The 25,191-nt window shown below is 37.6% G+C and overlaps 1 protein-coding gene across 3 annotated transcripts in view; it reads right to left on the reverse strand.

The window, feature by feature from the left end:
* Nucleotides 1-22,711, reverse strand: part of aspm (assembly factor for spindle microtubules) — a 36,183-nt gene extending 13,472 nt beyond the window's left edge. For all 3 annotated transcript variants that reach the window (XR_008386918.1, XM_053634561.1, XM_053634560.1), the window contains exons 1-19: nt 21,996-22,711; nt 19,397-19,540; nt 15,516-16,980; nt 15,162-15,227; nt 14,950-15,051; nt 14,508-14,654; nt 13,594-13,830; nt 13,241-13,308; nt 13,007-13,148; nt 12,768-12,898; nt 10,882-11,057; nt 10,506-10,651; nt 10,322-10,407; nt 9,165-9,374; nt 8,803-9,001; nt 8,301-8,449; nt 4,775-4,903; nt 4,507-4,701; nt 490-4,032 (exon numbers count right to left, since the gene is read on the reverse strand). Coding sequence is in view for 2 of the 3 variants with exons in the window: in XM_053634561.1 (XP_053490536.1) it covers nt 490-4,032; nt 4,507-4,701; nt 4,775-4,903; nt 8,301-8,449; nt 8,803-9,001; nt 9,165-9,374; nt 10,322-10,407; nt 10,506-10,651; nt 10,882-11,057; nt 12,768-12,898; nt 13,007-13,148; nt 13,241-13,308; nt 13,594-13,830; nt 14,508-14,654; nt 14,950-15,051; nt 15,162-15,227; nt 15,516-16,980; nt 19,397-19,540; nt 21,996-22,286 (7,626 nt within the window). In the remaining variant the exon portion in view is untranslated. The remainder of the gene's footprint in view (nt 1-489; nt 4,033-4,506; nt 4,702-4,774; nt 4,904-8,300; nt 8,450-8,802; nt 9,002-9,164; nt 9,375-10,321; nt 10,408-10,505; nt 10,652-10,881; nt 11,058-12,767; nt 12,899-13,006; nt 13,149-13,240; nt 13,309-13,593; nt 13,831-14,507; nt 14,655-14,949; nt 15,052-15,161; nt 15,228-15,515; nt 16,981-19,396; nt 19,541-21,995) is intronic.
* Between the last annotated feature and the right edge of the window lie 2,480 nt (nt 22,712-25,191).

Consider the following 25,191-nt stretch of genomic DNA (forward strand, 5'->3'; position numbering starts at 1 on the left):
TTTTTTTTGATTGTTGTGGGCAAAAATGCTTGATTTTGCTTTTTAAAAAAATTGCGATGCCAGTTGCAGAGTTTGTGATTTTTTTTTTGCCGGAAAACTACTTGATTTGGCAAAATTGCAATTACACGAAATTGTCTTTCGCAGTGATGTTTGTTGGTAAATGAGACGTTTTAGCTGTATCATGTTCAACGCAGGTGAATCGAAGAGGGCTTTGGCTCAATGCACATTGCCATGACTTCACATGGGACGTTGAGATGCCATCACATGATGCGTCTTGGCCCAAATCTGCGGTAATTTTGCAAAATTGAAAGCTCCTCCAAATATTGCGGGGTTTCTTCGATTTTGCATTAATTTCTGCGATCGCAAAATAGCAAAGACCTGGAGGGACTGATTAATGTGCAGAAATTTAAACTTAACTGAAACAGAGTCACCATTGCATTAACATCTACAGATGGCAAAATGAATAAAGAGCAGTAAGAAAAGGCAAACCTGAATCTTGACTGCACTTGCTCTCATTTTTTGGAATCTTCTGTATGCAATAAATCCACGCACTCGAGCTTGAAGGGCACGTATACAGTCCAGTGTCCTAAGATAGTGGCGTCTCTGTTCCACTTTTGCTCTGTATGCCCTGTAGAATGTCTGTACTGTAACAGCAGCAGCCTGATGTCTTAGATAACGTCTCTTGGCTGCACGCATCCTGTAATCAGCTTGTAGCTTTACAGCGCATGAGCGCAACTTCACGTAGCGACTGTGGTGTAGACGCATGCGTAATATAGACTGAATCTTGATAGCTGCTAGTCTTCTTTTTTCAAGTCGCCTTGTGAGCATTCGCCGTAAGGCATGCTGCAATGTCAGTGTGGCTTTCTGAATTGTTTTGAACTTTTTTTGCTCTTCCTGGACCAGTCTACAAGACCTGTACCACTGCTGTATTAGGACTGCAGCATTTTGCAGCCTAGATTGTTGCACTCTGCGATAATGTGCCCTGTAAGCACACTGAATGGTAACTGCTGCAGCTTTTGTCTTCATAAAGCGTTGCTTTTGGATAGACATCCTTACAAAGGACTGGATAGTCCTTACAGCTTTGATCCGTTTCACCAGTTCTCTTCCCCTTTTGCCTCTAAACGACTTCTGCAAGCACAAGGTGGCATCCTTTAAATGCTGGTATCTCTGCCTTTGTTGATACCCAAGTTTCCAAGCTTTGAATCTCTCCTGGAGAATTTTTGCGGCCCACTGCTGCCTTCTGAACATCGATCTTTGCTTGTGCATTTTTACTGCTGCTTGAATGACAGTGGCAGCATTGTGCATTTTTTTCATATTCTGTCGAACAAAGTGTCCTCTATAAGCTGCCTGAAGACTAATGGCACACTTCTTCAATGCTAAATATTTCTCCCGGACTGCTTTAGTTTCAATGTAGGACCTGTAATGTCTCTGAATGATGATAGTAGACAATCTCATGGCCTGATACTTAGTTTCCTCCCTATGTCTTCTGAAAGCAGCCTGAATAATAGTTGATGCTTGATGTCGAAGAATCATTTCCCTCCGGACACTACGACCTCTGTAGTTGGCTTGAATGGTAACTGCAGCACAACGCAATCTCAGGAACTGCTCCCTCTGACCTCTAGCTGCAAGTACAGACCGGAATCTTTCCTGAATGGCAATAGCAGCATATTTCATAGATAAATATCCTGTCCGAGCACAGTGAGCCCTATAAGCACTCTGTATGGCAATACAAGCCTGGTGCTTTTGTGTCAGAGCTTGTCTAGCCTTCATACCACGGAATGCTGCCTGTAAAACAATAGCAGCCCTCTTCTTCTTAAGTGACTCAATGGCATGCTTTCTCATTTTACTGGCTCGGTAGTGTCGCTGAACAGCTTTTGAAGCCCAAAGTAGCCTCTGGTAGTACTTTTGGTTTATATGCTTCCTGACATGGGACTGAATGGTTATTGCAGCTTTATGTTTTGCTTCCATCTGCTGCCGGACCTTCATTCCTCTGTAACCTGCCTGAATTGCAAGCACAGCATTATACTTCTTGAGGTAAGCTTTCCGCTGTTGTCTTGAAGCCAAAATGGCCCGATATTTTTGTTGGCAAAGCTTGACTGCTGCTCTGATGGACAAAAAACGTTTCCTTTCTTTGCAAACCAGGTACTGTCTCTGGATGAGGGTGGCAGCAAGTTTCATGGCTTGGAAGGGCATCCTTACTCTGTACATTCTGTACCTTGCCTGTATCACTGTGGCTGCTCTGTGCATCTTTAGCATCCCTCTTCTAACTCTCATTCCTCTGTATGCAGCCTGCAAAGTGATGGCTGCTTTTTGCATGGCACGATACTTCTCACGCTGCCTGTTTGCTAGAAGATTGGCTCGGTATCTCCTCTGCATGAGGACTGCTGCCTGTTTGAGGGCCTTATATTCTTTGCATTGCGTGTGCATTCTATATTTCCTCTGAATAACCTTTGCAGCCATTTGCATCTCCGAAATCCATTTTCTCACCCTCATGCCACGATATGCTGACTGAATACATAGCGCTGCTTCTTTCATCGCAATGTACCGCTTTTCAATGACGCTCCTTTGCTTGTTGGCACGAATCTGCCTCTGGATGATGGATGCTGCCCATTTTTGTCTCCTATACTTCACCAACTGCAGGTATCCACGAACGCATGCTTGAATTACTGTTGCCGCTTGGTGCATTTTTTGAAGATTTCTGCGAACCTTCATACCTCTGAATGTTGACTGTATAGTCACTGTTGCAGTTTTTATTCGAAGATAGGATGCATAAGTGCTCTTGCCCATGACATATGCTCTGTAACGCCACTGTATGATGGAAGCAGCGCATTTGAGGGCAACGTAGCAGACTTGTGCCTTATACTTTCTGAAATAGGCTTGGATAACTGTAGCAGCATGGTGCCTTTTTTTAAGTTCTCTTCTCACTTTGCAGCCTCGACATATGGCCTGGAGACTTATAGTTGATTTTTTTAGTTGAATGTAACGCTGCCTCTCCAGTTGTCCAAGTACATATGCCTGGTAGTATTGCTGAAGGACAATTGCAGCATGTCTTTGAGCAAGAAAGCTCTTCCGAACAATAAAAGCTCTCACGGCTGACTGAATTACAATAGCGGCTTTACTTTTTTTGGCCATGTCTTGCCTTACTCTCATTCCACGATATGCACTCTGAAGAACTAATGCAGCTTTTTTCACTGCATGAAATTCAGATCGCTTTTCTTTTGCCATCCTAAAATACTTGTATTGTTTTTGAATGACTAAAGCAGCCTGTTTGAATGCCATAAACTTTGTCTGCACCACATGTCTACGATAATGTGACTGGATCACTGTGGCATATTGATGGAGCTGGTTCATTCTCTTTCTCTCTGCTTTGCCTCTCCATGATGCCTGAATTTTTATTGCTGCACACTTCAGACACAGGTATTGACTTCTTAACTGCTCTCCAACTGTTTTAGCCCTGTACCTCCTTTGGACTATAACCACAGATTTTTTCAGAGACAAGAAAGACATTTGAGCCACAAATCTTCTGTAAGCAGTTTGGATTACCAGAGCAGCCTGGTTTCGCTTCGACATTTCTCTTCTGGCCTTCCATCCTCTGAATGCTGCTTGAAGCCTTACAGCTGCAGATTTAATCTCTTCAAAATGCTTCTGCTCGGTCTTCCTTAACAAGCAGGCCTTATACCACATCTGGATAAAAATTGCAGCTTGCCTCATCTCACCTACATGTTTTCGGACAAGGAAAGCCCTAAAAGCGCTCTGGATGATTATGGCAGATTGATTATGCTTCTTTAGGGTTTGAAACTTGCGCAGCTGATGGTTACCCCGGAACCACGCTTGAATAAAGACAGCTTTGGATGTCTTGGTCAGATATTGTTTTCGACATTGTTGCATTCTATACCATGTCTGGATCTTAATAGCAGCAGAATTCTTCAGAGTCATTTTTCTTGCGTGCCATATTCGGAAAGCTGTCTGGATGACAGCTGCAGCATGATTCTTCTTCAGGAAGATTTGTGTCCTCCATTCCCTGTATGTTTTCTGTACAAGGCAAAACAGAGTCAGCAATGTCTACAGAGCATCGCTATAATATTAAATGAAAACTACCTGAAGATATAAACAATAAGATCTATGCTATAATGGACCATATTAGGTAATAGACCATGATTAAGATAAAAATCAAGGCTATTTGGGATTTTTCCTGGAGAGACAGAAGAACTGTAATTATCCTAGAAGACTGGAACCACCAACCACACAAGTTCCTTAAAAAACAACTTAGTACCCAAGAGGACTTTTTTTTTTTTTTTTTTTTAATTATTTTTAGTTTGAGAGCAGCTCTCATGTAAAGATCCAAGTAAAGGTCATATGAGAGAAAAAGTTAAATAACCAGTGAACCCTTTAATTTGCTTCACTCAGAAAACAATTATGCTGATTGTTGACTTTGATGTTTACAGTCTAAACTGATTAACATTTAAATTTTATTATACAAGATTGTTTTTGCAGTTAATATCATACCTGGATTAAGACTGCAGCCGTTTCTCGCATAGCGAAGCATTTTGCCTCCCTTATTCTTCTTAACTCTTCTCGGGCTAAGTGACCTCTCCAGATAGCCTGAATGACTGTGGCAGCAGTGTTCCGTCTGTTCAGCCTTTTATTCTGTATGAAGCAACGCACGAGGGCCTGGATTTTTGTTGCAGCCTGGTTCCTTAACTGTTTATGGGAAATGTGTTAGAGAAATATTGTCAAACAATACAGTGTAAAGGTGTTTGGCCATGTACGTTACCTGTTTAATCCTCATGTCTTTCTGCAGCTTATACCTCCTCCATGTACTCTGGATAACTCTGGCAGCTCTAGTCTCATTGCGGAGATCCAAAAGTCGAGTGCAGAGGAAGGACAGGTAACATGTAACCACCTTAGGGAGAACACCACACATAATTTACAGGCCATGTTGATTATTTATAATCCCAAACCATTCTGCTGTAGTATTATAAAATATAAGTGCTTCTTTCTTAGAATAATATTTGAGTGCCCTTTCCATAAACCTTTTTGTACAGTACATTATCAGTATCGAAAGAGAGTAGCTGTTTGTTGTGTGTGTGTGTGTGTGTAAGATATCCCATCCCCCCCCAACCACACACACACCTCCACTAATATTGGCACTCTTGGTAAATATGAGCAAAGAAGGCTGTGAAAAATTGTCTATTGTTTAATCTTTTGATCTTCTGTGCAAAAATAAATATCACAAAAATAATCCTCTCATGGATATCAAACAATTGCAAACAAAACACAGGTTTATCAAAAAAATATATACATCTTTAAACGTGTGTGTGTACAATACACTGGAACGTTTGCTCCCTAAAAATAAATAAATAAATAAATAAATAAATAAATAATCCCTCAATGCACCACACAAATCAGGGAGTATCGATGCTCATTATGTTCCCTTACTGGAAATGACATCATGCTTTCTGAAGCCTCTCAGCTCGAGAAAAATAATAATAATAATAATAATAATAATAATAATAATAATAATGAATAAATGGGGGACAAACTCACAGCCTACAAACAGCCTAATTCTGCCTACAAATCTAAGTAGTGTGTTATTGTTGTGGTGCTTAAATGATTACTTACGTTAGCGATTTTAACTTTACTTGATGTTCGATATACGGTTTGTTTGAGTCTAATGACTCAAGTGTTTAAGTGTTTTTTTTAACCCACTAGCTTGCCTATAATTATGCTTGACATATAAATGATAAATGTGTGTGACATGTAGGACATAAAACTTAAATATTTTTACGCATTTAATTTTTGGTGGCTTTTTACAATGAGAGTACGTAGTCATGTTGTCGGAAATTGAGTTATCAGTGTCGCAGTGTGTAATGAGCCAGGGTCCTTACCAGTGCCCAAACTCGTGTACACGATATACTGACTCACTACCTACTGAACTAGGGAGCTGGTTGGGACAAACCTATAAACAGTAAACTGAAAAGAAAAAAAAAAAAAGTAATTTTCGTTGACTGGGTATTCTGCTAAAGATCGCATTACATGCGTTTGACGTCATATGCCATCGACTGGGAAACAGCTTATACTTCCGTTTAGAATAAAAAAATGCTAGTGTTACATTTGAGACAATACTACCCTTCTAAAATTCATACATTTGACCAGTGGTTCTCAAACTGCACATGGAAATTCTAGAACATTGTTTTTTTTTTTTTTTATTTTACCTGTATGTAAGACAGGATTCTGAACCTTTATACTATGATGTATATAAAAATGAGAAATACTAATAAATGAAATCAGTTATACATGACACACTAAGACACAAACCAAAGAGTGTACAGTACTGTTAGCCACACGCTGATAAACCCTAAGACTATTTAAAATGGATAAGTTTTTAGATAGAGGTCGGATCAGAAACACACCTGCTCCCCATTCACACCTGAGACCGTGTAACACTAACAAGTCACATGACACCGGGGAGAGAAAATGGCTAATTGGTCCCAATTTGGACATTTTCACTTAGGGGTGTACTCACTTTTGTTGCCAGCGGTTTAGACATTAATTGCTGTGTGTTGAGTTTTTTTGAGGGGACAGCAAATTTACACTGTTACACAAGCTGTACACTCACTACTTTACATTGTAGCAAAGTGTCATTTCTTTAGTGTTGTCACATGAAAAGATATAATCAAATATTTACAAAAATGTGACGGGTGTACTCACTTTTGTGAGATACTGTATATATAAAATTATATATATAATTATAAAATACACGCATGCACACACACACAGTGGGGGAAATAACTAATTAACACGTCAACATTTTTTTCAGTAAATGAGGTTTTTCACGTGAAATTTTCACCAGACATCAGTATTAACTCAAGAAATCCAGAAGTATAAAGAATTCACAACATTAAAGTCCGTAAATAAAGTTATGTGGAATGATACGGGAAAAAAGTATTGAACACATTAACTGAAATTTATTTAATACTTAGTGGAGAAGCCTTTGTTTGTAATAACAGCTTCAAGATGCTTCCTGTATGAAGAAATTAACCGGCCGGAGTATTCAGGTGTGATTTTGGCCCTTTCTTCTAAGCATATTGTCTTTAAATCTTGTTCAATTGGATTCAAGTCAGGTGATTGACAGGGCCATTCTAACACCTTGAATTTTTTTTCTTCTCTGAAACCAATTGAGAGTTTCCTTTGCTGTATGCTTTGGATTGTTGTCCTGCTGGAAGCTCCACCCACGTCTCATCATCATCCTGGTGGATGGCAGCGGATTCTTCTCAAGAATCTTACGGTAAAGGGCTCCATTCATCGTTCCTTCAATTATATGAAGTCTGCCAGTACCATGTGATGAAAAACAGCCACAGGGTGATGTGCAGTGACATTTCTTCTCCAGACATGGTGTGTAGTATGACAGCCAAAAAGTTCAATGTTGCTCTCGTCTGACCAGACTACACTCTCCCAGTATTTCATAGTCTTGTCAAAATGAGTTGTAGCAAACTTTAAATGAGCTTCGACATCCCTTTTCTTTAGTAATGGAGTCTTGCGGGGTGAGCGTGAGCGGTGGAGTGCACTGCCTATTGTTTTCTCTGTGACGATGGCACCTGCTGCCTCCAAGTGTTTCTGGAGCTCTTTCCGAGTGGTCCTTGGCTCTTGGGCTTCTCTTCGGACTATTTTTCTGACTCCCAGGTCAGAAATCTTGTGAGGAGCTCCTGTGCGTGGAGCTTGATGACGGAGTGATGTTGCTTCCACTTGTGGATAATGGCGCCGATGGTGCTTACAGGAGGATTCAGAAGTTTTGAAATACGCCTGTATCCGATTCCATCAATATGTTTTTCAAACATAAGGTTGTGAAGGTCTTGGGAGCGCTCTTTGCTTTTACCCATCATGAGATTCTTGTGTGACAACATAGTAATGAAAAGCCTTTTTATAGACCATCAATTTACTAACCCAGCTGATATTAATTTGCACAGATAGGAGGAATAATTACTTTCTAACTACTTATGGATTTCAGCTTGCTCCTTGCCTTTTAGAGCTTTTACATGAATAAGCTTAATATATGTTTACTGAAGAAAAAAAAATGTTGATGCGTGCAATACTTCCTCCACTGTGTGTTTTTAAATTTTATGATATATATATATATATATATATATATATATATATATATATAAATATAAATATATAAAAACACACATACACATATATACACACAGTGGAATAATTGACTGCTGCACATTGAGTTATTGGAAAGTAAATGCATACCCGAGGTGTTAATTTTTGTATTTTAAATTGCAATTCCACTGCACCTTTTCATTTGGGATTGTGTTAGACATGTCCTCTGGAGTGATCATGGCAGGAACACCTCCAAGGTAAGACACAGCCAAGTTCACAAGCTGAAAATTTCTTCGCTCGTTCTCAAGCAGCATTTTGAAATCCACTGTTGGTAACACCGAACCTGAGAAGGAAAGAAGTCTTAAAAACAAGCTCTTAAAAAATAGACATTCCATTTGTTAATCAGAACTGAACATAGCATAATGAAGAAAACGTAGTACAACAGCATGATTGCATATGTGACACTGCTTTTATACTCAACTGAAGTTCTATAATCAAGAAACTCGCATTTCAGACACAATATAGGCAAATATTTTTCTTAATTTAGGTTTGGCGATAAAAATAGTTCCCCAAGGAAGCCACAGCCCAGCTGATAGTGGTGTATGCAACACAAAAACTGACTGACAGCCCATAGTAGTGTAGTAACAGTTTCAATGTAATGAAATATTGGTTGACAAATAGTTGATAAAAAGATACCTTTCTGTTCCAGGGAGTCAAAGGAATAGTCAGAGTCACTCGAGGAGCTGTTCAGTTCCAGTTTGGAATGACGGCCACACTCGATAGTTTGTGTTGTTTCCTGTTGAATGTCCTCAGCTCGCAGGTTGTTTGGATGGTAATGATGTATAAGATAGCAAAGGATTCTACCGTCAGAGAATGACACTGTGAAGTTTTCAGCCTAGAAAGAGAAATGTGATGCTATTGAAATAAAACTTCGGTGCGGACATTATTTTCATTATCAAAGCTCAATAGTCACTTCTGGGAGCTTACGTAGCAGGAAAACAAAAATCAGGCATTTTCATGAACTATGAATCCTTGTATATAAAACCATGACAGCCTACCTTCAATCCGTAGAAGCCACAAACTGCATTGACCCAATCCAACAACAAATTCAGTTTCTCACTGGGATGTTCAAATGTTGTCCTCTCTTTTATGCTCTTTAGAACATATTTATCATCCCTTAAAGAATGCAATTTCTGTTTTGTTCTCCAGGTTTTCTTGAGGAAGCTGATTTCTTCTTTGAGTTGCTCCACATCAAGCATAATTTCAACCTAAAAATGAATCAATGAATAGTAAATAAATAGAGTAGTTCACTATTTAGTAGTAGCGTTGGTTTCAGAGTTTAGTACAAGCAAAAACGACCATGTTATATTGTGGGATAAAACTCTGATTCACTATATAGATTCAGTCAGTCCCTCAAGGATTTTGCGATCGCAAAATTAATGCAAAAAAAAAATTTAAAAAATTAAAAATAAAACCAAGCAAACGCCACAATAGATGGAGGAGCTTGCAATTTGTCAAAATTTCCCGCAGATTTGGGCCAAGATCCGCCATGTGACATCATCCGAATGTGCGTTCAGTCAAAGCCCTCTTCAATTCACGTGCGTCAAACATGAGTACAGCTAAAAGGTCTCATTTACCAACAAACATCACAGTGAAAGGCAATGCAAAACAATTTCATGCAATTGCCATTTCACCAATTTAAGTAGTTGTCCACAAAAATAGAACAAAACATTTTTGAAAAAATCCACAGAAAAAAAAAATATCAGGCATTTTTGGCCACAATAATCACAAAAAAAACCTCGAAATCATGTATGGACAAGGCCCCCCAAATGGCATTAACATTTGACCGAGGCCCACCTTTTGCAAGATGTCTTTAAAACACATTAAAAATACAGACTTCTGAATATATCCCCCTTTTGTTATTAATAATTATATCTTACATCTTTATATTACATTACATTAGGAATTGATTGTGTGTGTGTGTGTGGTTGGCTGAGAGTGAGAATTAATTTTTCACACCAAATTGTTGAGGCCCCCCGCGCACCCCCTGGCGGCCCCCACTTTGAAAACCACTGAACAACTCAGTATCTAAATAAATCACCTCTATAGAAAATAAATGTGTTAATACAATTGTTTAAAAAGGTGATCTCACTGAGGTTAGTGTATATGAATTTACAATCTGACAACATACAGAATTACACTACAAACACAATACCTGAAAGGAAAAGATTATTTTCCATAGGAGGTTAAGTGTCTTCTCTCTGTGCCCATCTACTATGTCTCTGGGGTCAATGAAAACTCCTAGGAAGATTAAAACATGCAATTAAGAGGCTGTAATCATTACTAGAAATGTTTTATTCCTTCAGACTGGCTGATACAAATTTCAGCCCTCAGTTTACCTTGATCATCTCTCAAGTCAACCCCTTTCTCTCTGAGCACCTGCAGAGCAATACCAACATTGTGCACCTTCTGAAGACGACTAATCGCAGGCATCCGCAGCTTACTCGACAGGGACCAGTCTTGGGTGAAGACCTCCATGATGCGTCTGAGACACATTCAAACAAATGTTATTATTAAATACTTAAAAAAAAAAAAAAAAAAAAAAAAAAATTTAAAAACTTTATCGGAAACTGAACTGCTTTTCAGCAAATATTACACGTTTGAATTAACAACTGCAGCGTGTAGTATGTCCTATGCTATGGAAACATGCCCAAGTAAAAAAAAAAATTTTTAAAAGCAAAAAACAAAGGAAAATGCAGCTCTGCTTAAACATACACCAAGCGAATGCCACATCTTAGATCAGTGGCAAGATTCTGCACAGCAAATTTGAACTCATCCAGGGGGGTTTGGATGTGGGACACAGCAAGACCTAAAAGGCCCAGGTGACGTGGAAGGATTCCCTCCCCGCTGAGGAAGTCTCGTGAAAATGCTAGCAGTAGATCTTTACTTGTCTAAGAGGAAAACACAAAAGCAAATCATTTTAGTCCAGCGTTATACAAGATGTACATACGAGTTATGTTTTAAAAACATGCACACTGCACCACATAAATTCTATCATTTTTGTATTTAACCTAAACAAACTGCTTTTACAATCAACACTACTCAAGGCGGTGTGCTTCTCAATAGAAGCCCTGAACAGCAAAGTGTAAAAAATTTTTCATTGCAAGGTTATTATTTTGACTTACCAAGTGATTATATACGCTATAATAAAAATAATACACTATAATACTGGCATCATCAACCTGCTTCAAAGTGCATACACACACCTGGAGAGGCCACAAAGCACTGTGAGGATCTTTGATTCCTCTAGTGCTTTTAACACACTTCAACCACTTCGCCTGGCTGAGAAGCTTTCTGTGAGGCAAGTGGACCAGGACCTTATGGCCTAGATTACAGACTACTTCACTGACAGGCCACAGTATATCAGGCTGCAAGGCTGCTTCTGCTTCAATTTGGGAATATGCCACCTACAAAAGTTTTCAGTCGACTCCTCCATTGTTGGCTGTATCACAGATAATAAAGGGGAGGGGTACAGAGACCTTATCGAAAGCTTTATAAGATGGCGCGACGACAACCACCTCCAGCTCAACATGGGGAAAATCAAGGAGCTGGTGGTGGACTTCCGGAACACCAAGCGGTCTAACAGGTCTGACAGGTCAAACCCCTGTCGCCATAAGGGGAGAGTGGAGTTAGTGTTCCTAGGGGTGCAACTCAATAACAAACTGGACTGGTCAGACAACACTGAGGCCATCTATAAGAAAGGACAGAGCAAGACGTTCTTTCTGAGAAGGCTCAGGTCCTTTAATGTGTGCACTAGGCTGCTATGGATGTTTTACCAGTCTGTGGTGGCCAGTGTAATAATCTTTGCTGTGGTGTGATGGGGAGGTAGCATCGGGACTTGTGGTGACAACAAACTGAACAAGTTGGTGAGGAAGGCCAGCTCTGTGGTAGGGATGGAACTGAACAGGATGGAGGAAGGGACTGAGAAGAGGATGAGAAGGAAGCTAAAAACCATCATGGACAATCCTTCTCATTCTCTCTACGCTGAGTTGAGGAGGCTCAGGAGCACACTTAGCCACAGATTCATCCAGCCAATTGAACAAAAATTTCACACTTTGCAATTCAGAGCTTCTATACTTAACAGCACAGTGAACAGAACAAAAACAAGCAAAAAAAAATAATAATAATGGTGCTACAGCTAAACCACTGGAAGTTCATTAATGGAATACCACATATACCCTTGTGCTTTTTTGTTGGCCATCAGGAAGACTTTGTACGGATTATTAAAAATAAAAATTTAATTCTGACAAACTTACCTTTGCAACTTTTGTTCCATTTCTATGCATAAATTAGTAATCTAATTAGCAATTTTACTTGTACAGTCTTAGTTACATGTAGTCTTTGTTCAGTGCAAAAAATGTTAAATTTGTAAAAATCTTGGAGCTATAAAGAATTTATTTTTTATATATATATATATATATATATATATATATATATATATATATATATATATATATATATATATATATATATAAAAATGGTTTTGCTGAAACATAATGAAACTGATTCAGGTGTGTTGAGAGATGGGAGAGAGCACAAATGCGGGCCATTTAAGAACTGAACTGGGAAAAAAACCGGACAGAATTAAAAATTAAAAGAACCTTAAATTCAGCATCCATGCAAAACAAACAGGGGTCGTGCTCAATTAGCCTAGATTCTTTGGCCTTGTCCAGAAAGCAGACAAGTAAAAGTAGTTTCTTCAAAGTAAAGCGGGACAGCATCTCCTCATGCCCTGTTAAATAAGAATATAAAGAAATGTATGAGACATTATTTCAATGCAGTTGATAGAAATATTAAACGCTATATTAAAAAACATACTAAATGTTTTACTGGGTGTTACCGTCTCTGTACAGGTGGGGAACTTTGGGGTGTCTGAACTCTGCAGCAATGTCTGGATTCCAGAGTAGCCGCCCAAGTATGAACATGGCCAGGCCCATGATGTCGCTGTTGCTCTCCAAGGAAATCAGTTCTCCAAAGATTGTCTAGAATAAGAATGCGTATTGAATAGTGTGAGAATTCTATAAGAGACTGTTTGTATAATTTCCAACGCTTCAGTATTTCTGAAATTAAATACCTCCAGGCCGATTCGTAGCCAGAGCGGATTGTAAGACAGAAGCCAGTTTAGAACTTTCTGTCTTTCACCTAATAAGAAACAAGAAAATACATTTTAATTAGTAAATTATATATTTTAAAGCTCAATGCATTTCGAATGACTGAGTTCCAGTAAGCTGCCATTATCAGCATCTGTGGTAGCATACAGGGCTACCTTTATTAAGCAACCAAAAATTATATAAATCATCTTCAAAAAGCTGTTCAGTCTGCACATTCTGACAACCATCTTAATGTTTTTTTTTTTTTTATAAAAAAAAGCATTATTATTTTGTTCCCAGACAGAAACAGCAAAGGTTCAGCTTCCAATACATTTACCTATATCCTTCCAGAGATGTCGATCCTTACGGATAAGCAGCCTCTTTGCCTCCACCTCCACCTCCAGGCGCTTTATAGCTTTCGCCATTTGGTCAGACGTGAAAAGCTGGCACGCTGCACGTCTAACACGGTTCAAGTGCCTCCGGGCTGTATAGGTTCTGAACGACATCTCCTCTTTGGTTGGCGCGTTGGGTACATTCACCTTCTCACTTCCCATAGTTAGTGATAAGGCATTCACTACAAAGAAAATTAAATACATTGAAAATCTCTCAGATAAGCCCAATAGAATAATTATATTTTTTATTTAAAAAGTGTATTTACCATTATTTACCGTAATTCAGAATTCCCATTCAATCTTATTATTTCTGTTCTGCTCTATCAGAAATGTCTCAAATCAGTTAAATCACTTCTTAAAATAAAAACAGACTTTAAGACATTGGGCTACTGCTCAGAAGGTCACGAGGTCAAACCCCAGCCCCACCAAGCCACCACTGTTGGTCCTTTGAGAAAGGCCTTTAACTGCTCAGTTGTATAAATGAGATAAATGTAAATCACTCTGGATAAGGGAGTCTGCCAAATGCCATAAATGTCAAATGTAAGAACTTCTTGAAATCTAAGTTTAGGTCTCATTGTATTATGCGATATCAGATGTAGGTATTGGGAGCCTTGTATCAAACTAATACCCAATACCAGTATTGATCTATGCATCCCTAGCTGGTATACAGTTGTGGTTGTTATTGTGCAAAAAGAAGCATGGCTATTACATGGACTTGTATTGGGGCAATCAAATATTTTATAAAAAAAAACTAGATTTGCAATGTTTCTGCAGAAGATGTTCTTTAAAAACGTTTTCTGGGTCAGCCAAAATGTAAAATAAAGTGCACTAGGATCAGACTTCCAGACAGAGACCACACCTTTGGTGACTTCAGTGGCCACTTTGAAGTCATCAGGAGTGAGCACATAATTCATCCACCATGTGAATCCTCGTTCCTGCTTCTCAATCCATCGTTCATCGTAAAACATGTTCTTGGCAGCAAATGGCAGTGGATGCCTAGGTATAGCTGTCAACATAACAATACATAAATAAAAATTTAATTATATAAATTAACTCAAACACCGATCAGGCAAAGAAGGTTTAGTTAAATTTTTTATGTTATTCTGTGTCATATACATGAAGTATGCTATACAATGAGTAACATGCCAGATGGTAAAACTAATATTTTTATAAGCATGTGCAATGTCTGGTTTGCGGAGTACAAGCTTGCTGATTTAAAAAAAACAAAAAAAACAAACAAAAATAAACCTCTAGCCAGCCTCGTATCAATTTAAATAATGACAGTAGAACGACAAATATACCTGTCTGTGTTGGCGTTATGAAGTTCAGCCGGGTTTGTGCCACAGCTATAACCTTTGCCGTTTTCATCTTCGAGGAGCTGAATGACTTCAAAGACTGTCCTCCTGCACAATTAATATTTACTTATGCATAACAACTTCATAAAACACTTAAATCACTACAACGAGCTTTATATCAGTAAAGACGACGAAATATGAACAGAGCCTTTATTTACCCTGTTGTGTTGATTTTGGATTGGGCTTTTGTACTGGCACTTTTGTGGACTTCCTCGAGCTTGATGCTACATAATTTGTTTAAAAAAAAAAAAAAAAAACACCAAAAAAAACAACATTCAAACCTAAATGAAACACTGAGTGTACCACGAACAATATTATTTCTTTCTATGAGATTACTGTAAAGAATTAGACAAAGGCCTGCGTATTATAACAAAAGTGAATTTTCTTAAACAATTTCATCTTAAATACATATACATTCAACAAACCTGATTAGGTTTATACATTATACGAACCTGATTTTAAACTATTTCACTCAAGAACAAATGTAAAATACTAGTTTTTATTTTACTCACCAGTTATTTTTCTTTGTGTCTGTTTATACCGTGAACTGAATTGTTTTTCATAACAGGATTTTTTGTGTTCTTGGGTCTCATCTGAGTTTTGTTTAACTTCCAAAAATCCAGGCAAACACTCTGAGTTGTCCCTTAAATATTCATCACTTTTTCTTTTCCTGTTCTGATTTACTGCACGGCTATGCACAGGAAACATGTTCTCTGAGACACACAATGGCAATATCCCAAAGTCTGAGGCATCAGATGAGGTTGCACTGTTTGCATGATTTCCATCATTAAGGGTTAGGATTGGTTGCACAGCAGCATGAGTGGAGGCTGGAGGCTGATCTGGAAAAGCTGGTCGTTGAGGCAATAGCTTTTGTTCTGATTCCTGGGGGGGTGTTACATTGAATTTAAAGTTAACACATACATCAGAGTTTATTACAGGCAAAACGGAGACCCCATCCAGTAAGCCTGTGTTTGACTCTGGACTGGCAGAAACCAAAGGTGCTTTCTGCAGAAGTCTACGTCTGAAGGTTCTTGTTTTGCAAGTGTTTGGACTGTGCTCAGGAGAAGTCCCTGCTTTGCTTTTAATAACTGTAGCAGAGTTAAAAAGAATCTTCTTGGGTTTAAGACCTTGGTTCATCTCATTACCAACCCCACTGTAAAATTTGGTATCCAAGGCAGAGCAAGCAGCAGGGCTGTGCATGACATCCTCAGGCTCTGGCTCATTATCTAGTACTTTGTTGGATTTGACAAAGAAAGTTAGCCTCGGCTGAGCAACGTCAATCTGAGGGCAGACATCTCCCACAATGTTTATGGCTGTTTCAAGTTTACCATCCATGCTTAAATCCTCGCATTCCAGAGAATCAGCTAAATTTAAGCTAGAGCAGGCATTTGGGGGACTCACTGAACAAGACAAATCAGAATTAATGACAGCCAACGCATCCTTAACAGACAAAATCTGTGTCGTTGACTCCGAATTTCCACCCTTAATTGGTTTGCAAATGACAGGAAGAGGACTTTGAAATCGGGACATCAAGGGGTTGGAAAACCTCTCTGGGGTACCAATGGGTGACAGTGTCTTATTCAACACTCTGCTTCCTTTGTAATCAACATTCTGCAGTGGTACAGAAGAGATATTTTCCTTATCCATAGCATCAAGAAATCTGTCAGCTGGCACTAAGAGAACAACTGGAGACTTGTTTTGAGAAGACATACTTTCGAAGTCATCATAGATAGCCTTAGGTAGAGCTTGGGGGATCTCAGGATACATAGACTGGGAGTTTTTCTCCTTACTGCAAATGGGCCTTTGGGATGTCCTTTCCTGGTTTACTGGTGTTAGTGGGTTTGAGGCTCGATTTCTTTTATATTGTGGCTGTCGAGACACATGAAATGTCTTGTTGGCTGCCTTGATCGGTATCGAGGCCACTTTTCCACCCTGGGAAGGGACTCTCTTGGATTTGATTGTATCCCATAGACTTTTCTATAAAAACAAGAGAAAGTCAGTAATTATGCAGGTTGTAGCACAGCATCTTAATTCATCTGAACATTATGGTAAGATATATTTATTGTTTTTCAATGCCATGCCAGCATCAATGGCTACTTTCATGGCAAGATCAAGGTAGGTAAAACGGGATATTCCATCAATTCTCACAGTATTACAACAATAAAATCTTACATTTCAACAGCATCAGTAGTGGCTCAGTGGTTAAAGGCTCTGGGTTACTGATCAGAAGGCCAGAAGTTCAAGCCCCAGTATTGCCAAGCTACCACTGTTGGGTCCTTGGGCAAGGCCCTTAACCCTCAGTTGCTCAGATGTATAAATGAGAAATGAAACCTGCTCTGGAAAATGGCGTCTGCCAAATGATATAAATGTAAATTTCCTGTTGAGACATTTTGGCTTCTAAATATTTATTTTCCGAGTAAAAACATTGTCTAGTATTGCTAATAGCTGGACAGTCCATTAATATATGCTTCACTATGGTAAGGTATTTATTTTGGCAAAGATTTCTGCATTCCAATATGCCTTATTCAACTCAAGTGTTATTGAGAATAATCTGTCAGGTCCATAAGAATTTGGACAGTAGCACAATTTATATTATTTTATCTCTGTACACCACCTCAATGGACTTGAAATGAAGCAATCAATATGAGACTGAAGTGTAGACTTCCAGCTTTAATTCAAGGGGTTTAACAAAAATATTGCATTAACCATTTAGGAATTACAGCCATTTGTTTTGATGTTTTGTTGTTTTTGATTCCAACTGTTGAATTTGCATTTTATAACGGTTCACGGGAACTCTCAATATGTGGTCCAAAGGTGTGCTGATGCAACTTAAGGAGGCCACCATTAGACTGAAAATACAGAACAAACCGATCAGAGAGACATCAGAAGCTTTAGGAGCGGCCAAATCAATAATTTGGTACATGCTTAAAAAGAAGGAATGCACTGGTGAGCTCAACAACCCCAAAAGCCCTGGAAGATCACGGAAGACAACAAAAGTGGATGAATGCAGAATTCTTTCATTGTTGAAGAAAAAAACCCTTCACAACATCTAGCCAAGTCAAGAACACTCTGAATGAGGTAGGGGCACATATGTCAAAGTCTGCACTCAAAAAACACCTTTTTAGTTAAAAAATAAAAATAAAAAAATTAAATAAGCCTGACCAGTTCTGATGCAAGATTAATTTGTACCAGAATGATGGGAAGAGAAGAATATGGAGAAGGAAAGGAAGGGCTCAAGGTCCATAACAGACCACATCATCTGTCAAACCTGGGGAGGAAGTGTTATGGCATGGATATTTATGGCTGCCAATGAAACTGGGTCACTGGTATTTATTGATGATTTGACTGCTAATAGAAGTAAGCAGGATGAATTCTGAAGCATATAGAGCTATACTTTCTGCTCAGATTCAGTCAAATACTGCAAAACTGATAGGATGCTGCTTCACAGTACAGATGGATAATGACCCAGAAATACTGCAAAGGCAACCCAAGGGCTTCTTAATGCAAAGAAATTAAATGTTCTTAAAGGTCTGATGACATCAACCCCACTGAGCATGCTTTTCACTTACTGAAGACAAAACTGAAGGCATAAAGACTCACAAACAAGCAGCAACTAAAGGCAAGTACAGTAAAGGCCTGACAAAACACATCAAGGGAGGAAACTCAGCATTTTGTGATGTCAATGGGTCACAGATTTCAGTTAGTCATTGGCTGCAAAGGATTTTCAGACAAATATTAAAATTAATCCTAATATTTATGATTATGCTAGTTTGTCCAATTACTTTTGAGCCAGTGAAAATTGGGGGACTGTAGGTTGATAAAAAGGTTGATACTCCTAAATGGTTAATGCAATATTTTTGTTAAACCCCTTGAATTAAAGTCTTTAACCACATCTTGGTTGCTTCATTTCAACTCCATTGTGGTGGTATACAAAGACAAAATTACAAAAAAAAAGGTCTCACTGTCTAAATACTTATGGACCTGACCGTAAATCATGTCAAAATCATCCTATATCCACCAAACCTGAGAAGGAACAATGTGTAGTCCATAGTCCTGGCAGGGGTGTAAAAAAACTCAATACCTTTTTCGATGTACTCCTTTAACAAATCACTTGCATAAGGTAGAAATTATAGTGAGTGTATACACAGGGTTATACATAACTACATGTGCTGGGGGGAGGTCCGTGTCTTGCCTGGTGGTTTGCTGTAATACCCTGTATACCTATATAACTTAAAGCAGCACTCCGATGTTCAGGGCAAAGCAAAAAGTGTAGAAATTGGCAGGTCTGCAAGTAAAACAGGAAAAAAACACCGAACTGTGCAGCATTCCGGTTCTTGTAAAACTGTGCAGGAAAAAAAGGCATTTTATAATCCACAATGAAAAAAAGATTTACCTTTTTGGTTTTTGCACCTTCTGCTTTTCCAAGCAAAATGGCTTGATGCTTGACAATGCCATTGGCAGTAAAGCTGAGGAGTTCTCTTACACCACCTTCTTCTACAGGTGTCCATGTTACAGTTATGGTCACTCTGTCTTCAGGCTGTAAACACACATCATAGATTTAGAATAAATTTTTCAAAAGAATAGCAAGCAAACAAACATCTAATCGAGCTCTTAAAATGATAAGGCCCTCACTTACCTTTTTGAGAAAAATGCACAGATGTATTAAAGCACACCTATTATGGTTTTGATACGTGTCTAATTTTGTTTTAAAAGGTCTCATACAATAGATTTCCATGAATCCGAGGTCAAAAAACACTTTAAATGTCCTCATAATTTAAACTGCAGCATTACCTTCCCCCCCCCCCCCCCAGTGTCGCAAACGACTCTAAACGATCCGTTCTAAAGGATTCGTTCTAAACTCCTCCTTTCAGAGAACATACTGTGCTCTGATTGGTCAGATGTCCCAGTCTGTTGTGATTGGTCTTATGCCGTCAGCGTGTGTCTAAAAAGGAAACGCCCACTACCATAACGAGTTTCAGCTCCATCTGTTCACGGGCAGCCAATGAAGACCAGAGGCGGGGTTTTTTGTTACAAACCTACGTAGGTTAGTACAGGAAGCAAAGTCTGGAATCACTAATGACTCGATTCAGCTGTTCAGAATCGGTTCCTTCTATTGGCAGTCGATAACCCCGTTGTCGTGCGCTTTCATTTTTGAAAATTTGCAGACATTTTTACATTCACAAACAGCTCTATAACACATTAAATGAAAGGTGATATTTGAAAAACCATAATAGGTGTACTTTAAAGGCATTGTTTAGATTTCATTGAACATAGACATTTTACACCAGTATATTGCTTAAAAGTAAATATAAAAATAAAGCTGGAAATAGTTCTCTCTGCTTGGAAATTATTAGGGATCAATATATTAATATCACAAACCTATAAGATTATGCAATTATACAGACCTGTAAGAGAATTCTGTGATTTTAAGATAAAGAACAATGCCAAAATGTCTGCTTGTAATGCAACAAAGAAACAGAATCAATTATAAAGTCTTATTCATTTTTTTTTTAAACCTCAACAGATAGATTGATAATACACTGAATTTGATTTACTCAACAATATATTTAGTGAATTCACATACTTAGTGATCAAGTACACACAAGATCATAAACGATAAAACAATGGTATATATAAACTGAAATACTGAAAAACAACATTTTTGAAAATTGAGAAACAAAATCAAAATTGAATAGGCTTGCCCCCCCCCTCCCCAACCTGTAGATCTGCCATATTCATTAATGTTTTTTATCACTAATTCAATTTAAAAGAGGACTGCACAACAGAAATGAAATTGTGTGTATTTGCACAGACTATTTTCATTGTAAAAAGTAAGGTACTAAAGTCAGCACTCCGAGTTAGAAACTCACTGGAAAGATTCACTGGTGCTTGTGTCACTATTTGGAAATGGATATACTGATCACAGGTCATGTTGTCTAATGCTGTACACTCCGTTCATACCTGGAGTATTCTACATTTTATTTTTAATTTAGTTAATATACCTTTCATCAGTTATTTGTGACATTAGTTGTGAAGGGGTTATGAAAGTGTCAAATCTGATATGATCAATGATGAAGACAAGGGTTATTACACAAGGGTGAGTCAAATTAAAAACATAACATTTGTTGTTTATTTTGCATTGTTTATTGCAAATAAGCATCACCTATTTTTTTATTATTATTATTATTATTTTTACTGCAAGTGTTCCAGCTTTTACAAAGTGTTGGGTTTCCTCTAGAAAATAATTATTCTGGTTGCTAATGTACTTAACACTTTTAAGGTCTTCATTTGACTTACCATCATAATATTATTATTATTAAAATTGAACAAACATGAAACATCTAATGAAAAAGTATTATTTTTGTTTTGTTCTTTTTGACATTTATAAAAACCATGCAACATACTGTTAACACCTGCCAGAATTTAGATCCACAAAGACACATGGAAATCAGTAACACTGATTTCTTTCCACTGCACCCCATAAATATGACAATATATATTTTTTTGGATTGAGGTAGGACTCAGAAGGTCTGTGGCAGAATCCCATGTGACACCACTATACATGTGGACCTTCAAGTAGATGGTATGCAAGAGTGTGTCTCGTGTAATTGCTGAGTGGAGATGTATAACCCATGATAGAACTCCCAGGTTTCGTCCCAAAGACATGTCAGCGGGTGAATTAGCCAAGAAAAATTTACCATAGGTGTGAATGTGTAAAGTAAGTAGGTGAGTGAGTGCATGTGTCTGTGACTTTGGGCAGCTGAGACCTGACTCATTAAATACACCAAAAGACACAAAGACTCTCATGCCTATATGCTCCACCAAAATATATATTTTTTATATATATATATAAACACACATACACACACACAAACAAAGAACACAATGAGTTGAAACTACAGAGATCTCATGCATGCACTTTCAAACCTTTTACTATGTGATTAATTGCCATTTAACCAACTACCAATTTAGTAAACACACATTATACTCACCGGGATTGTGAAGGTCGTTTGATCAACTGAGAAGCCTCTGGAAGAAGGGATTTTATCCACAGTAACAGTAATGGCTGCGTCCTCAGTTGGGTTTTCAATGCATAAAGGTAGAGATTTGGATGACTCCAACTTTACCGTCCCAAAAGTCACGAAAGGAGACCTGGAAAACTGAACCAGGGTGAGAACTGGAAGCAGTCCGTCGTTTTCTTTGCCGTGTCCGTTTGTACGAAAAGGAGGATCACAAGTTGGACTAACATCAAAGAAACTCGCTCGCGCCGATGTACTGGACATGTTCGCGATTATTCCTTCAAACTAACCATAGCAACAAACACCACTAAATCTCCGGTGTGAAACACAGCTCTGGTGTACCAACCACACGCTACTTAGACACTTAGATGCTTTTTGAATTTGAGGCTGATGTGGCTAGCCAATCACATCACAGAACGGCATTCTCTGGTCCAATCACGGAATGGTAAACAAAATACAGCCTATCAGACTTTTTACGAATAGGTTTAAACGGTTCAAAGCCACGCCCACAATACAGGAAGTTAACGGCTCCCTCGGGTGGTCGGTTTGGTGTTTTTATTGTTTTATTTTTTTTGTTTTATGTGTATTTCATACTTTATGCAGTGAACAGAAAATATTACACAAACCAACAAGGCAATAACGCAGAGAAGATTTGAATATAATGGGGAAATAAATAAATAAATAAACGGACTTAGACAATAGGTTGAAAAAACTTTCACGCGTCATTTAGCTATATATATATATATATATATATATATATATATATATATATATATATATATATATATATATATATATATATATGTATGTATATATATATGTATGTATGTATATATATATATATATATATACACACACACATACATTATAGCATTGTATAGTTCATTTAATACAGTCAATTTAATTAAATTCGTGTAATTAAATACACACACATTATATATATATATATATATATATATATATATATAATGTGTGTGTATTTAATTACACGAATTTAATTAAATTGACTAAATTTAATATATAAATTTCTGTATATTATATATAATTGCAGAAATTTTATCTCATTGACTGCATTGCTTAGAAACAAGTAATAAGCACCGGCTTGATTATTACTTGTTTTGGAGCAATACAGTCAATAATAATAATAATAATAATAATAATAATAATAGAGGGGTTGAAAAAACTTTCACGTGACACTTATGTATATAATAAATGATATAATTATATATATATATATATATATATATATATATATATATATATATATATATATATATATATATAAATGACACCGATATATATCATGGCCGCTTTTGAAACACTACTTCATGAACCTTTACGAATCTTTTGTATCGAATCAGTGGTTTGGAGCGTGAATCAAATTGGGTAAGTCACGTGATTTCAGCAATCGAGTCTTCGTTACCTCATTGCTGTTTCGAAACTCCGATGGTTGCCACTAGGGGGCTTATAAGACTTGAAACAACATACGTAGAATAAATAAAGTGCATTGTTACAAACCATACGTTGACCTTAATATCATCATTGTCGGTCTCCTGAGTCATAACATTACCCCTTCATTTTGCTAGTGTTTAATAGGCTGCTTTAATGACAAACACATGTGTGTATAATTAAAAAGGTATAGAGTAGAGATACTAAATTTCTCAGCCGATACCAATATTCAGAGTGATATCGGCCGATATCGATAGTTCTGCCTTTTATGCCTTCTTTTAAATGAATAACAATTAATTCCACAATTCTGAAAGAAATGCAGATAAAAACTTTATTCTCTCCATTTCAACAAGTTGTTTCACAGTAACTGGTCTCATCAACACAAAACACATAACTCTAATTAACATTAACACATGAACTCAATTCTCAAGATTAAAGTAATATTATAAACTTATTGAATGTTATTCATTCATATTAACATTGACTGAATTCTAAAAAAAAAAAAAAAACCTCCTGTTAGTATTACATTCACTCACCACAAACAAAAGCATTTCTATTTCATCATTGAACATCAAACTGGTAATATATAATATAAACTCTTTTTTATATATTAACATTAAATGGATATGAAATACACTACTCTACAAATATAGTTTTCTGTGTAATATATACTTTTTTGTCGACTCATTTTCATTTAAATCTTTGAACAGTGTACTGGACCTTTAATTCAGCGCTAGCAACTCGAGCAGCGCTGCAAAAAAATTTAGACTCGACGCCGAAATTCCTGCACTGCTGCAGCGACCGTTGTAAAAAAAAAAACAGAGATTACAAACTGCAGTTTTGTCAACATTTCACACAAGAGACATCTTCTTTACACACAGCACGAAATCCATGTGTTTTCCCACCCTCTTTTGATTGACAGGATATAATCAGCCCTGATCATTAGATGTTCTTAAACTATCAGCCGATGCCGTGAAAAATTGCATTTATCAGCCGATATCGATTATTGGCCGATACATCGGTGTATCTCTAGTATAGAGTGATAGTAATTGCATGTAAATGGTCTGATTAACAAAGACCCTAACTGAAACACAGAATACAAGCACGAATATTTAATGGTATTTAATGATTTGTAAATTATATTGAAAACATTACACTGTTGTGAAAATATTAGTTTTGTAAAAGATGCCATTATCTTTTGGCCTAGATCTTGTTGTTCTTACACTGTTATGACCAGCAGGTGTCGCCAGCGTGTGGTGTTTCGAGCTCTTCGAAACAGTGAATCATTTTGCGCACCAACTGATTCAACTGATTCGAAGCTTTGATAGGCTTCGTTTTTCCCAGAAGGAAATGAGTGCAAGTTAGAACAATGGATAGGCCATCCATTGTTGTACTAACTTTTTTATTTGGTATTATTATTTTTTTTTTTGTATTATTTTAAAAATGACAAATCCAAACCACATGACAACTTCCAAAAAAAGTACAGTTTAGGACTTAGCAAAGACAAAATATGCAAGCAAGGTGCAAATCATAATTAAAAGCATACAGGTCATAAACATAAAGTGACTATAATAAAATTACAGCACGACTGAATGGACCAATAAATAAATAGTAGCTACTATACTCACACACACACACACACACACGCGCGCGCGCGCACACACGCGCGCACGCACATTTAACCATGCTCATGTCACGCTCATCACGGTGATTTCTCAAC

Source organism: Ictalurus furcatus, chromosome 10 (genome assembly GCF_023375685.1).
Source record: "Ictalurus furcatus strain D&B chromosome 10, Billie_1.0, whole genome shotgun sequence".
NCBI lineage: Eukaryota > Metazoa > Chordata > Actinopteri > Siluriformes > Ictaluridae > Ictalurus > Ictalurus furcatus.